The sequence below is a fragment of the Rhea pennata genome, chromosome 1 (genome assembly GCF_028389875.1).
Source record: "Rhea pennata isolate bPtePen1 chromosome 1, bPtePen1.pri, whole genome shotgun sequence".
NCBI classification, from domain to species: Eukaryota; Metazoa; Chordata; class Aves; order Rheiformes; family Rheidae; genus Rhea; species Rhea pennata.
Genome location: NC_084663.1, coordinates 216,460,194 through 216,474,760, shown reverse-complemented (window position 1 = coordinate 216,474,760; position 14,567 = coordinate 216,460,194). Strand labels below are relative to the sequence as shown.

At 47.2% G+C, this 14,567-nt stretch overlaps 2 protein-coding genes across 2 annotated transcripts; both read left to right on the top strand.

The window, feature by feature from the left end:
* The first annotated feature begins 317 nt into the window (after nt 1–317).
* LOC134147679 (ubiquilin-1-like) lies at nt 318–2,117 on the top strand. Its single transcript, XM_062589136.1, has 2 exons — nt 318–669; nt 838–2,117. The coding sequence occupies exons 1-2, from the start codon at nt 318–320 to the stop codon at nt 2,115–2,117; spliced, it is 1,632 nt and encodes a 543-aa protein (XP_062445120.1).
* Nucleotides 2,118–8,428: 6,311 nt separating this feature from the next.
* Nucleotides 8,429–9,388, top strand: LOC134147631 (olfactory receptor 52B2-like). Its single transcript, XM_062588999.1, has one exon. The coding sequence runs from the start codon at nt 8,429–8,431 to the stop codon at nt 9,386–9,388; it is 960 nt and encodes a 319-aa protein (XP_062444983.1).
* Nucleotides 9,389–14,567: the final 5,179 nt, after the last annotated feature.

The window sequence follows — 14,567 nt, the reverse complement described above, 5'->3', positions numbered from 1 at the left end:
CAGGATGGCAATTCTGGGTGGACAGGGGCAGCAGCCGCGCGGGGAACATGAGGGAGCCCCTCGGTCGGTAAGCAAGTGGAGCAGCTGTGCAACATCTGGCTGGTATGTGCGCTCTGGGTTTGGCTTCTGGCTGCACCACAGGGAGAAGCAGCCCTCGCCCCTTTCTCACTGCTCCCTCCCAGGCGGGTGTCACCATACAGGACAAACAACCACCCCCATATTTCAGCTGAAAGGCACTGGCCCTCGTGGCTTCCCATCTTCTGCCAGCACCTCTGCTTTACAACGGACGAAAGCGCAGGCCCAGTCTCAGAGTCACCATGTCTGAAAGCAAAGAGGCTGCAGGGGCTAGTCCACCAGTTGTCACCACGGATTCATCAAATATCATCAAAGTGACTGTGAAGACCCTCAAGCAGAAGGAGCAGTTTGAGGTTGCTCAGAGCAGCACCATCCAGGAGTTTAAGGAAGAAGTCTCCAAGCGTTTCAAAACTCCCCCTGACCTGCTGGCACTGATATTTGCTGGGAAAATTCTCAAGGATCAAGACACTCTGAGCCAGTATGGAGTCCACAGTGGGGTCAGCATCCACCTTGTCATCCGGTCCCAAAAAAGACCACAGGATGGCCTGGCAGATCAACACGCTGCAACCACATTGATGCGACCTCCCAGCCACAGTAATTCCAACTTGTTTTTCTTGGGAAGCATGGCTGATCTGCAAAACCCAGGTTTCAACCATCCAAATATATCTGAACTCCAAGGTCACTTTGAAGACCTGTTGACCTCCAGCCAGGAACTAGTGGCCCAGACCATGGAAAACCTCTTGGCTGAGCTTGTCAGTTCAGACCTGGATCTGAATACCATCAACAACAACTTGTTTTTGCTAGGGTTTCTCATTGGGGTGACAGGCATAAATCTCATAGGCCTGGACTCAGCAGATGTGCCAGACTTGGTGAGTAGAGTTCAAGAGCGAGATGTGTCTTTGCATGGCTTAGTAAGTGAGATAATGCAGAACTCCTCTGTGCAGAACATCCTTGCCAATGCCGAACTTGCCAGGGATTTCATCATGTCCAACCCCCAGGTGCAGCAGCTGATTGAACAAAATCCTGAGATCAGCCACATTCTCACTAACCCACACTTTATCAGAGAAATATTAGAAGCCTCCAGCAGCCCTGCCATGATGCAAGAGATGATAAGGAACCATGACCGTGCCCTGAACAATCTTGAAAGCATACCTGGTGGATACAGTGCTCTGGAACAGCTCTACAGAGAAATTGAGGAGCCCATGTTGGATGCTGTGCAGGCACAACTGGGAAACAACCCTTTTGCTTCACTGGACAGTAATCCATCCCTGAGTAGAGCCAGGCTGCCAGCCTGTACTGAAAACCGGAGACCACTACCCAACCCTTGGGCCCCTGAGTCAAACAGGGCTAGTGATAATGGAAATGACTATGATGGCCAGGATGCCTATAACAGTGCAGACCACAGTTTTATTGTGCTGAATTTAGGGCCTGCAGCACGTGCAGTGGTGCCCAGCTCAGGAGGGATTCAGAACATGGTCCAGCAGCTAACAGAAGACTCAGAACTCATGCATAACCTGGAGAATATATTAACAAACCCCCAAGGCCCAGGACAAATGCTGCTGAATAACACTCATATTTTGAATGATGGAAATTCTCAATTGCAAGATGAAAGGGCACAGCCGCTGCCCCCAGAGCTGGAGAACACTGAGATTTCATCCTTACTGAGAAATCCCAGGGCACTGCAGGCTTTACTACAAGTCCAGCTGGGTTTACAGACCCTCTCAACAGAAGTTCCAGATTTTATACTTGGTTTGGGCGACCCAGATGTGGAACTGGATCTGGAAAGCATGGAAGATTCTGCAAAAAGCAGTGAGTCTGAGGAAGATGCAAGTCTAGTGTCAGATAAGGATGAAGTAGAGAGCCAAGAGGAGATGGATGAGCAAGCACCAGAGACCAGATTTGGTAGACAAATGCAACAGCTCAGTGCCATGGGCTTCCAGGACCAAAATGCAAACTTGCAGGCTCTGATTGACACGGAAGGAGAAGTCAATGCAGCAGTAGAGATACTGACAAAAACACAGTCATCAGATGAAATCCCATAACTGGTTCACTTTGCCTGTTGTAATTCAGTCTGATTACGCACTAAAAGCAGCAGGGTGCATATTAAGATACTGTGTGCTGTAGCTTTCTTCCATCTGTGAGAATTAATTGCTTATTTACTGCAAAGATGTCTCAAATCCAAAACTATAGAGATGAGGAGTTCTCTGTGTTACAAAAACAGTGAGGGCAGGCCCTGCCTGAATGTGCTGCTATGCAAGCACAGGTAGAGTGTGGTCCCCTGATGTGTATGCAGGAGAAAAACACAGCAGAAAAAGACATCAGAGGAGGAAAACATGCCATTTTACAAGTTAGGAATTGAGATGTAGAGATGTTAAAGACCAGCTGATAAATGAACCTGGCTCCCATTTGGACTCCAAAATAAATGATTGCACGTTGACAACAGTTGCTCTTTTGGAAATATGGCCATAAGGAAGAGCATCAGGGAATACCTAAGCCACCTAGTCTGATCCCTGCCATTGTGGGTATTTGCCTTTCCTCAGCTGACCAAACTTTTTGTTTGAAAGTCAATCTGTCACTTTTGCCTCTGCTTTTCCTATGAGAGGAAGGTCCATGATGGCTAGAAATCACCTTCTGATTCCCATCCAGATCATGTTCACAGCTGGTTTCTACCTGTCTATGTGGAAAAGTTCTAGCTTCACTCAACAGTTCAGAGCATTCTCCCGTCAGTAAATCCCAAACTCCTTATGATTTGCCCACTGTCACACATGAGATCTGGGACAAAGACAAGGTTTCGAACATCTCCAAATCCTTCATAGGCCCAGAGCTGGGTCTCTTTGCAAGTTCTGTTTTGCTATGTGTAATTGTGAATCTGAGACTGTGAACAGGATTGTGTCACATGGAGCAATAATGCTTTTTAACGCACTTTGTAATGCAAACGCTGATAAGTGATGGGGAGAGCCATAGGTACTCAAGGCCTGGTGTAAACATGGTGAGGATCATCCCAGCTCCCTCTTCTGCAACCCCCTCTGCCTGTTTCTCCATCTGTCTCATCACATCTTTCCTCTCCTACTCCTTCCCCTTCCCCTCTTTGCTCTAGCACTCAAACTCTGATCCGCTTTCATCCTGCCCTGCGTTTCCAGCTCACTTCTTTTGCAAGCATTCATTCTCTCCTGGTTTAATTTCCTCATCATATGTCCCATGAGAGGTTTTCTACCTGGAAATTTCTTTTATCTCCTACTACTTCACCTACCTCATCTTCGGTCCTTAGCTATTGGCAAATTCAGATGTGTTGTGTCCAGTCTCTCCTTGCTACTTTTGCAGATTGTTCCCTCTCTCTCCATGCTCCCCATTTTTCACTTTCCTGTAGTTTTTGAATTCTCTTTGACCTGAATAATGTGATAAGGAGCATGATGTGGTCAGCAGAGAGACACTCAGCACAGCTAGGAAAGGAAAACATGCCCCAGGCTGGAACCAGCTGTGCCAAGGCTCCTCTGCTGTGCAGCTGCACCCGTGGATGCTGAGCCTGAGAACTGTCTGCATCTCCCCTGCCAATGCCCTGGAGAAGGAGAGGGACAGGCGGCGAGCACGGAAAACAAGAGGGCAGGACTGAAGAGGTAAAAGGGTGCCGATGGCTATTTCTGTGGCAGGAGCTGGGGATCAGCCCCTCCTGCCTGGCACTGTTCGAGCTGCCGAGCGCATAAGGACGCTTTGCTGAGTGAATGTATTTTTGTTTTCTGATTTGAAAAGCAGCCGTTGCAAAACCTGGAGAGGCAGCTGTGGTGCAGGCCTGGGATGCTGGAGGGAGGAGTAAGGACCAGTGTAGGACTGAGCCTGCGGAGGTGACTGGGTGCTTAATAGGCGGTGGCTGCGAAATAGCCCTGTGAAATGTGCCTCTCACATAGCAGACTCCTTGCAGGACTGTGTGTGCCAGTGGGCACGCTGGGTCTAACCCGCTGTGATAAAGCCAATTCACTGCGATGGATTTAGCCTCCAGCAATGGTTGACAAGCTGCTCTTGGTCTTGGCTCAGCCTTTTCCTCTCTCAAGAAGCTGGTCTCAGCCTTGACCACAGGAATATAGTTTGTCGCAAGGGGTGGTGAGCACAGACCCTTTGAGGTCTCCATGCAGCAGCCATGGCCTGAGGAGAGTGGTATCACCACCAAATCAAGTGTTTATAAATTTTCCCAGCAGTTAAAGCTGCTGATGTTGCTTCAAGATTGTGCTGCTGTAAAGTGCCCTCTCCTTTTGGCCATGCTCAAAGAGTCCAATCACAAGAGGTGCTGTTGAAGTCCTGCACAGCTGAACACATGCACAGAGCCTATGCAGTCTGGGAGTTGCCAGAGGTCTGTGTTTCCTTGCACTTTGTGCAGTGGGAGCATAAGGATCGTTGTGCTTGCAGGGCAGCCTGAACCTTCACTGCTTTGCACATCCTCTTCTCTTTTCCTTGACCACGGAGGCAGCTGGGTTGCTAAACCACAGCTATCTAACTTATGAGCAAGCTTATATCCTCATCCCTGAAAGCTGGGCTTTTTTAAAGGTATATGGGCACCTGAAGGCATGGGTGATAGCATCTCTAAAAAGAGATGCTACCTCTGTCTTCAGTGTGCCAGCACACAGACAGAACTGGCCCTGGCTTTGCAGCTCCTGAGAGACTTACCCCAACAGTCGCCCCTCCCCATTGCCAAGAGCCATGGGGTGTGATCTCCAGTCCTGCAACTCATCACATTGTGACATTAAAGCCCAGCAGCTCCCATGCTGAGTCACGCGAAGCTGAAGAGACCAGAATTTTGCACCTTGGTTGAACACTGCATCTCAGGGTTTTGCTGGAGAGGAGTTCATGTCCAAGAGGGTAACTTGGTTTCTGGTGGGCTCCTCAATCTCTGTTTCCAAGTTTGTTCCCACCTCTCCCAGTGCCAGTGGCCGTACTTGCATCAGCACGTGTGCCAGGACTGCTCAGAGACACAGCCTTGTCTGTCCTGCTAATGACGACCACCCTCCAAATCAGGGGAAGTCCTGGCCAGGGCCACCTCCTGTGCCTGGGGATCATTTGAGAGGCTGCTGTCTGGCCAGGACTAAAACACCAGAAAATGTCCCAATTTATTAGTACGGATGACTGAGCCTCTGTGCCCACCCATACTCCCTGCACTGGTTAATTCAATGACACAGACTCAGATCATGGATGATTCCTGGAAGACATCTCCAGCCAGGTCAGAAGCATGAAGATCATATGTCCAGAGTTACCATAGGTAGCATCAATCATGCCTTTTTTTTTTTTTTTTTTTTTTTTTTTTGGTACCTCAAGCAGTGAAGCTGCTGCAGGATGGACCAAGCTGTTCTTGCTACTTCCTGGATATCAGCACCAGCACCATGTTCTGGCCCAGTTGGACATTGCATCTTATTTAGTGTGACAATCCTATATACCTGTAACCCTACATAAGCTTCAGCATGGTGGGATTTTTCTTTTGGGAGTTTTATGTGCATTGAGGACTGAGCTCCAAGATTGCTTTTGTGAAATTATTCTTGTTCATGGTCACAAATGCCATGTTTCTCTAGGTGTGGGTGTGCTCCTGAGCCCGTGACATGCATAGCTGCCTCTGCCTGAAGGCTCATTTGCACTGAAATGATTCATCTTGTAGAGAGTAGCTCGTACAGAATAGCACATTTCTAAGCATATGTATACATATATATGGGTGAGATTTCTGATGGAGGACAGCATGCTTCTCCTGCGGAATGAAGGACTGAGCCGACGGATCAAGGGCAGTGTCCTGCCACTGATTTGGGGGGGGGGGTGCTCCTTGCCTCCAGATTCTTCCTCCAACCTCCTCTACCTACCCGCACAGGAGCACAACCCATGGTTTGCTTCTCTCACTGCTACAGGGAAACATTTCCAAATTCCTCCTGCTGCATTGATCACTGAGTCTGCGATGCATCATGCTGACAAATCTATTCAAAACATGTATTGCTATTTATACATACGTGGCTAAGATTTTTTGCAAAAGTGACTATTTGAGTTAAGCTTCTAAATCTGGATGCTTAGCACTTTTGAAAAGTCAGACCACTTCTTTAGGACTCAGCGTGTCTGTTGTTTTCAGACGTTGATTGTGTGTTGCCACATCCTGCAGCTACATCACGTCAGTCCAAGCAGGGCCCTCAGGACAGAACTATGTGAATATAATTGCGTGAGTGGTGGGGAGGGAGCCAGGGCACATGCAGAGCTGGGCGCTGGGGATCCGTGAACATGACTGCACATGCCACCATTGCTTGTAATATCAGCGTTGTGGGGGTGACTGGAAAAGCAGGGAGGGATGAGACCCCAGGGAACATCTAACAGGCTGAAGGACGCTTGCAGAGCCACTGACCATGGCACAGTGCCATCCCCATGGCCCTCCGGGATCCTCGAGACACTGTACAAATGCATCTGCCTCCCTGGCTCTGGCATCCTGGAGCACAGCCGGGGATCCTCATCTCTGTTAGGACCAAGGTGATGGTGAGTTGTTTGCGTTGTGTGTTTGGGGTCGGTGCTGTTCAGCCACATGACTCTACATGCAGCTGGGGACAGATCTCTGTGATGACCAGACTCCTACTCAGAGGTGCCAGTTTCCCAACAGCTATCAGGTAAAGTTGCTTCCAGGGCTCCCTGCCTTGCAGACCTGCAAGACCAGCCACGGTTTGAGGACTCTGCCACACAGCTGGGATTATTCATTTTTGAAAGCAAGGGTTGCTGAGTTAAGCATGATGTGGTAGCACAATTTGGATGGTAAATCAAAGCAATCCCTGTATAGACCCTCAGCCAGAGCCCACAGCTGGGCAGGGCCAGGAATCACTGTAGGGATATAAATTCATAAGTTACAGCTTTTAGCTTAAGGTAGGCTGAAAATATTTTAAGAGAAGAAGCAGCCAAGAGTGCTCAGAGGTAGCTGCAGCAGATGCATCCTTAGTGCTGTGTTTGCACTAATGTGTTTGTGTGCCGGTGGTTAGACTGTGGAGGAAGGGCTCCACTGCTGAGACTCCTCTGGCATGAAGCTCCTCTCTGTGCTGAGACTCCCCCCTACAGGCTCAATGGGACCCTTGTTTGCTTGCAGTTTGACATCTGAAGTTAGGCAAATCACTGGCTTTCAGTATAACAGCACAGAATTTATATGCTATGAGTGTTAATAATATCTTATGCCTGTTAATACAACACACATATTTTTATTTCGTGCAGTATTTATACTGACTTAATTAATTTACAAAATTAGATGCTTTACTACTGTCACTATTTTTTAAAGACTTCTCTGTTGTATTTTGTATCTCTGAAGCAGATTTCCTAGACTTTCTTGAATTGGGATATTTTAGACCTGAAATGGCATCTCCCCTCTCCCACTTGAAGGTGAACTGAGATCCACCTCTGCCTTTAAAAATACAGTTGTTTTTTCCTAAGTGACTGTTCTGGTGTGCAGCAACCTCACAGTTTTGTTTTTAAGTACTTGCATTGCTTTCTCAAGTAGGAGTAAATCCTACTTTGGGTTTTGATACCAAGAGCTGAATGTTACTGCAGAGGCTGGTGAAAGAACTGTCATCCCATATTAATTTGTGTGAGTCTGGCTCTGACTCAGTCTCCAATGGTCTTTGGACCCTGTCCAGGGCAGCACTGCAAGCCCTTTCCTTGGCTGGTGGAGGAACTCCATTTCACACAGGTTTTCTCATGGCCCAGAGGACTCTGCAACTGCCCATTCAAATTTTATTTTTGGTAGAGTTTGATTGATGAAGAGGTGCAAAACAAGCAGCAGTTTTTCAGTCCCAAAGCCAAAAGGAAAGAGAATTTTGGAGACAGGGATGAGAGGGCAGTCAACTTCAGATTTGGAGACAATTTTGTTCTCTAACTTAGTGTGAGTTCAGGTGTCTTAAAACTCTCTATTATTCCCTCTGCAGTTTTTGATATCAGAGAATATCTCATGCATCGCTGAAACAATCTGACCTTTCCTCTCTCTTCTTGCCTGGCTCCCTCCTTTCTCCACTCTGAACTCACAGTACATCCATTTAATGTGTTTTTTGCACAATGAGAACTGATTTTGTCTCCATTGATCCAGGTCTAAGTGGAAATGCTTGGAAGAAAAACGTGCTTATATCATGTTGAAATCAAGTGAAGAGACAATTTGGACAGCTGCCTTTTTCACATCATAGGATGAGAAGAACATGTTGCAATACTTTGCAACCCATGAGCCTACATAATTCAGGATCATACTTCTGGCTGTGGCCATTAGCAGATTAGAGAAGGTAATACAAGGCATTTGGTATCAGACAGTGATGGAATAGCTTTAGTATGTAAAATAAAGTTGCGCAGTGTCTTCTGTCTTTGTTTTCAGGCAAAAATTATGCCGCCATTCAACTTCACCAGCTTGGCTCCAGCAACATTCATCCTGGCTGGCATCCCTGGCATGGAGAAGTCATATAACTGGATCTCCATCCTGTTCTGCTCCATGTATCTTGCAGCCCTGCTAGGAAACAGTGTCCTGTTGTTTGTCATAAGGACAGAGCGAAGCCTCCACAAGCCCGTGTACCTTTTCCTGTCCCTGCTGGCCGTTGCTGACCTAATGCTGTCTACCACGACAGTGCCCAAGGTGCTGGCTCTATTCTGGTTCAACGCTAGGGAAATTTCCTTCGGTGCCTGCCTTACCCAGATGTTCTTTCTGCATTTCAGCTTCTCTGCAGAGTCTGTGGTCCTGGTGGCCATGGCCTTCGATCGGTATGTAGCCATCTGCTATCCCTTGCAGTACACAGCTGTGCTTACACAATCAACCATCATGAAAACTGGGCTGGTGGCTGTCATGAGAAGTTTCTGCATTATTTTCCCCTGTATATTTCTTCTGAAAAGGCTGCCGTTCTGTGGGCACAACATCATCCAGCACACCTACTGCGAGCACATGGGCATAGCCCGGCTGGCCTGTGCTGACATCTCCGTCAACATCTTGTATGGCCTAGCAGTGCCTTTCGCAGTGATAGTGTTAGACGTAGTACTAATTGGTGTCTCTTATATCCTGATACTTCTGGCATTATTCAGACTCCCTTCTAGGACTGCCTGTCGCAAGGCTTTTGGCACCTGTGGCTCTCATGTCTGTGTTATATTACTTTTTTACATTCCTGCATTTTTCACTGTTTTAACACATCGCTTTGGTCACACGATTCCCCATCATGTCCACATCCTGCTGGCCAACCTGTATGTACTCGTCCCCCCACTGCTGAACCCCATCGTGTATGGTGTGCGGACGAGGCAGATAAAAGAGAAGGTTGTAAAAGTGTTCAGCCACTCCGCAAACCATTTTCTGAGTGAATGAGAGGGAGATATCACTATCAGAAAATGATGAATATCTTGGCAGGACAAATCTTCTCTTAAATCTGCAACCACAGTTGAATGCAGAACACCTAAGATTCCCCCCTGTTACCCTCCCCAACAGTCCATAGTAAAATTAAGACAAAAAACCAAAATCAGACTCTTTGAAGGACTGGAAAAAGCGGATGATCAAGGAAATGAGATTGTATCCCAGTTAGAGTCATTTGTGGGAAATTCCGTATGAAATGGAGACTGACTGCTTTCACATTAGTGCAGCAACGAGGCTTCCATCTCAGTCTTTTTCTCTGGTGTCAGATGAAAAGATATGTAATGAACTAGTTCCTCTGAATTGCAAGTGTGTTACAGGAATTGCTTCTTTATTAAAATTCATAGAATTAAAAAAAATCTTCAAAAGAAATAAAACAGAAATAAAAGTAAGTGTTGTAGATTAGTACGTATGAGGTCCTTTCCTTAACTATTTGACTACACTTTGAGTAAATGCACAGATAAAAAACTATTCCAAAAAGAATGCCTGAAATTTTTCTTCTTTAATAAGACAAATTAAAACAGAGGAGGGGGGATGTTTTAGGTCATACAACACAGCAGTACTTTTGGCTCCAGACAGGCTCTGTGCTAGGAAACTCTCACTGTTCAGAGTGCTGCATAGGGGCACGGTAAAGCTGCCCCCGTGAGAGAGAGAATAGCCCAGTAAAGCCACCAAGGCAGCAGACAGCCTCCCTCTGGCTAAAAACAGCTTGAAAACGTCACTCCAATACCGGACGCTTTCCAGATGTTTGTTTCTATCCAGTTTTGTTTGCTGACTACAAATCTCCACCAGTGCCCGGGGAGCTCTGTGCTGAGCGTTCACCTTGGGACAAAGCCATCAGACCTGGAGCCGGTTGAGGTCTCAGTACAGCAGCAAAGCTATCTGCCTTCAACGAACAAATCAGAATCACAGAATGGTTGAGGTTGGAAGGACCTCTGGAGATCGTCTAGTCCAACCCCCGTCCTCAAGCAGGGTCACCTAGAGCGTGGTAGACAGGGTTGTATCCAGGCAGGCTTTGAATATCTGCAGAGAAGGAGACTCCACCACCTCTCTGGGCAACCTGTTCCAGTGCTCTGTCACCCTTGCAAGAAAGAAGTTTTTCTCATATTCAGGTGGAACTTTCTGTGTTTCACTTTGTGTTTGTTGCCTAGTGTCCTGTTCCTTGGCACCGCTAAGAAGAGGCTGGCTCCATTCCCTTGACACCCTCCCTTCAGGTATTTGTAGATATCGATAACATCTTCCCTTAGTCTTCTCTTCTCTAGGATAAACAGGCCGAGCTCCTGCAGCCTTTCCTCCTAAAAACACATGGATCACTCTTTTCTAAATCCACCTCATTTTTACTCCATAAATAATAGAATTAAAGACAGGAAGAGTGAAGATGTAGAGACAGGCGAGCAGAATGTGAACATGATGAAGAATGCAGTGGCTAAAAGCTAGAACAGTGCTTTTAAAATGATGGCGTGTAAGACATCAATGTTCGTATATGACACAGATGTGGGAGCCGCATGTATTTAGAGCCATGTGCCAGGCAGTCTGGAGAGGGAGGTCAAAGACAGCACTGAGGTCTGCACATAGGACACAGTCATAGGTGCAGAATTTAGCCACTCTGGACACTACATGTGAGGCTGGCACAGCCTGGCAGGTTATGTGCTCGTCACTGCTTTGACATATGGCACTGTGGCTGCAGTAGGGCAGCCTTCGTGGGAGGATGATGAGTGGAAGAGCCCTGGAGGAAGACAGCAAGCCTGATTTTGCTTATCGCTGAGTGTGTCAGCACATTTGTGCATCTCAGCATGTTGCAAATGTGTCCATCAAATGCCATAGCCAACAGAATAGGTGACTCCATGGCAGAGACAAAATGGATGGAGAACACATGAGTGAGCCAGGTCCCCTGTGAAATTTTGTTGGAACTGAACCAGAAAAAATGCTCTAGGCTTTTGATATCACTGGTGTATTCTCAAGCCCACATATCTTTTCCTATCTGCTGGTCACCACAGACATAGTACTGTCCTCCACTGTGCCAATGACAGTCAGCACATAGGAAGAGATTCATGGGCTCGTGGGCCTGGTGTCCTCCATGATAAGGAGCCCAGTGCACCCTTTCCCATCATTGCCCTGATGTACCTCAAAAAATGGGATAGAAATCCATGTGTGAGACTCCTCCAGGCCTGGGATGACAACCAAGAAGAGGAATTCAGGTGTGAGGCCTCTGAGCCACAGCTGACATGATGCATTGGGAACCTTTTTAGCTTTCACTACAAATGAAGGGCAAGGGAAAAAAAGACAAATCTGTTTTTGGAGAAATCTATAGTAACAGAGCTGGGTTCTGCCCAGTCTGCCTTACACCACAACGATGCCTCCTATGGCAGCTGGTTGGGCAAGTCTTTGAGATACTGCTTCTACTTTCTGAGGAAAATCCCCAAATAGCTCGATGTGCGTTGTCCCTTGGCCTGCTGTGAGACATTCTGCAGGAAAAATAGCCTTAACAATCCCAACAGAGTCACTTCACATTTATCCATGGGAGACCAAGGGCAATATCCAGGTCTTTTAATGCTCTGGAGTTTCTCTGACACAGGCAGTGTGGAAGCAGGCTTAGCTTACTGTGAACTACAGCTGAATGTGGGAAAAATACAGATCCCTCCACTCTGAAAATTCAAGGGAGGATTCAGCCTGACTCTGAGTGTGACTCTGGCAGATGTCGTTGCCAGGCTGCTCTCCATCAGCTTTGAAAAGTCCTGGAGAACTGGAGAGGTGCTTGAGGACTGGAAGAAAGCCAGTGTCACTCCAGTCTTCAAGAAGGGTAAGAAGGAGGATCCAGGCAACTATAGGCCGGTCAGCCTCACCTCCATCCCCGGAAATCATAGAATCATAGAATCAGTAAGGTTGGAAGGGACCTCTGGAGATCATCTAGTCCAACCTCCCTGCTCAACCAGGGTCACCTAGAGCATGTCAGACAGGGTTGCATCCAGGTGGGCCTTGAAGATCTCCAGAGAAGGAGACTTCACAACCTCTCTGGGCAACCTGGTCCAGTGCTCTGCCACTGTCACAGGGAAGAAATTCCCCCTCACATTCAGGCGGAACTTCCTGTGTTTCAGTTTTTGCCCATTGCCCCTTGTCCTGTTACACAGGACAACTGAAAAGAGTTTAGCCCCATCCCCCTGACATCCTCCCTCGGATATTTGTACACATTGATCAGATCCCCCCTCCGTCTTCTCTTCCCCAGGCTAAACAGGCCCAGCGCTCACAGCTGTTCCCCATAGGGAAGATGCTTCTTATCCACCAGCACTTCCAGGTCCTTCTCTGCAGAGCTGCTCTCCAGCAGGTCAGCCCCCAGCTTGTACTGGTGCCTGGGGTTATTTTTGCCTAGGTGCAGGACTCTGCACTTGCCCTTGTTGAACCTCATGAGGTTCCTCTCTGCCCAACTCTCCAGCCTCTCCAGGTCTCTCTGAATGGCAGCACAGCCCTCAGCTGTATCAGCCACTTCTCCCAGCCACTTGTCCCGGGGACAAACTCTTTTCAGTTGCCCCGTGTGACAGGACAAGAGGCAACGGGCAGAAACTGAACCACAGGAAGTTCCACCTGAACGTGAGGGGGAATTTCTTCCCTGTGAGAGTTACGGAGCACTGGACCAGGTTGTCCAGAGAGATTGTGGAGTCTCCTTCTCTGGAGATCTTCAAGGCCCACCTGGATGCAACTCTGTCTACCATGCTCTAGGTGACCCTGGTTGAGCAGGGAGGTTGGACTAGATGATCTCCAGAGGTCTCTTTCAACCTTACTGATTCTATGATTCTATGATTCTACGATTCTGTGACTTGGACCTGACAAAGGCTGTGCTTTCCAGCAGACTAAATGCGCTGTAAAAGCCTAGGCTGAGGGTAACCCTGATGGCTTTGGGACAGCCCGGTGAGCGGGCATATGGGCCCTTTCCTTCAGAAAGGCTTAACTAAGAAGACTGGGAACCTTTGGTGAAAAGTATTAAAGAAAGATCATTTTAAAGTTCCTGTAATGAGGGATGCTCATATTTCCCAGTCCTTCCTGGTTTGAATAGGAAATCTTTTAGGAAAATATTTCAATTACTGTCTGGTATCCTCCACCCTGGGAACTGGAAACATCCCATGAGTCTGCTGAGGGCTTTGATAGTGAGCTGGTGGATGAAAAAATAATATATATGTATGAGAGCAGTGGCCACCTCCATTATTTTGTCTCCCATCTTAGAGGCAGTGATGAGCATCTCCAGAGCGTGTCTGCTCCAGAGGCATGGCTGACTGACAACACCTCATTACTTGGATTCCTCACTTCTCTTACTCTGGCCAGACACAGCATTTCAGCCACCAAGGCTTTTAATGCACCTTTACTGAAGCTACCATTAATTTAATGGAAACTGAGTATGTTTAAACACTCAACAGGACAGATCCTTGTCTAAAATGGTTGACATCAATATTTTTTGCCTCTTTCAGCAAGATTTCCAGCTCCCTGATAATAGAGGCATGAAAGGTAGCCAGCTTCCAAATATTACTGGGTTTGGTGCAGTCTGCTCCAGAGGTTACAGATGGCATGATTTAGACCAGCAGCAGGAGCAGGTGCGGCTGAGCAGGCCTTCCCTTCTGCATGAGCTGGATTGTGCTTCTCCAGGTAGAGCAGAGAAGGTTACCAATCTCCAGACTCACCTTGCCCTTGCATATCCCCTTCCAGCCAACAAAACAACATCCTAGCTGCAGCAACAGGTAGCAGCTGAGAAGGCAAATCTCATTGTGTTTACTTAAGCCTATGAGTCTGTTGCATAAACAATCATAGACAGTGGTTTTTTTTTTTAAATACTGAGATCTTTGCATAAGGTAATATTTGGTCGCAGAATTAAATCTCAGACAGGATCATTGGTCGCTGTCTAGATGTAGACAGGAGTCTCTGCTACAAGAGTCCTTTCAACCTCTTCAGCTGGATCAAGGGAGACTCCTCAAACCTTTCTTTTCACTGAACTCATATCCACCTTACCATTTGTGCTATGTGACTACTCCCATGCATCCATTGCTATTGATTATCTTAAAATGCATACAAAACATCTCATGCCTATTATGTTTACAGGATCAGTTTCTACTGACTATTTACAAGTGTCTTATCTGTGGACGATTTGGTCAAT

Bases quoted from the DNA above. Each gene is read 5' to 3' on its own strand.
- LOC134147679 (XM_062589136.1), top strand. From the start codon at position 318: ATGTCTGAAAGCAAAGAGGCTGCAGGGGCTAGTCCACCAGTTGTCACC. The intron at 670-837 runs GTAATTCCAACT...TTGTCAGTTCAG, and splicing joins GATGCGACCTCCCAGCCACA to ACCTGGATCTGAATACCATC.
- LOC134147631 (XM_062588999.1), top strand. From the start codon at position 8,429: ATGCCGCCATTCAACTTCACCAGCTTGGCTCCAGCAACATTCATCCTG.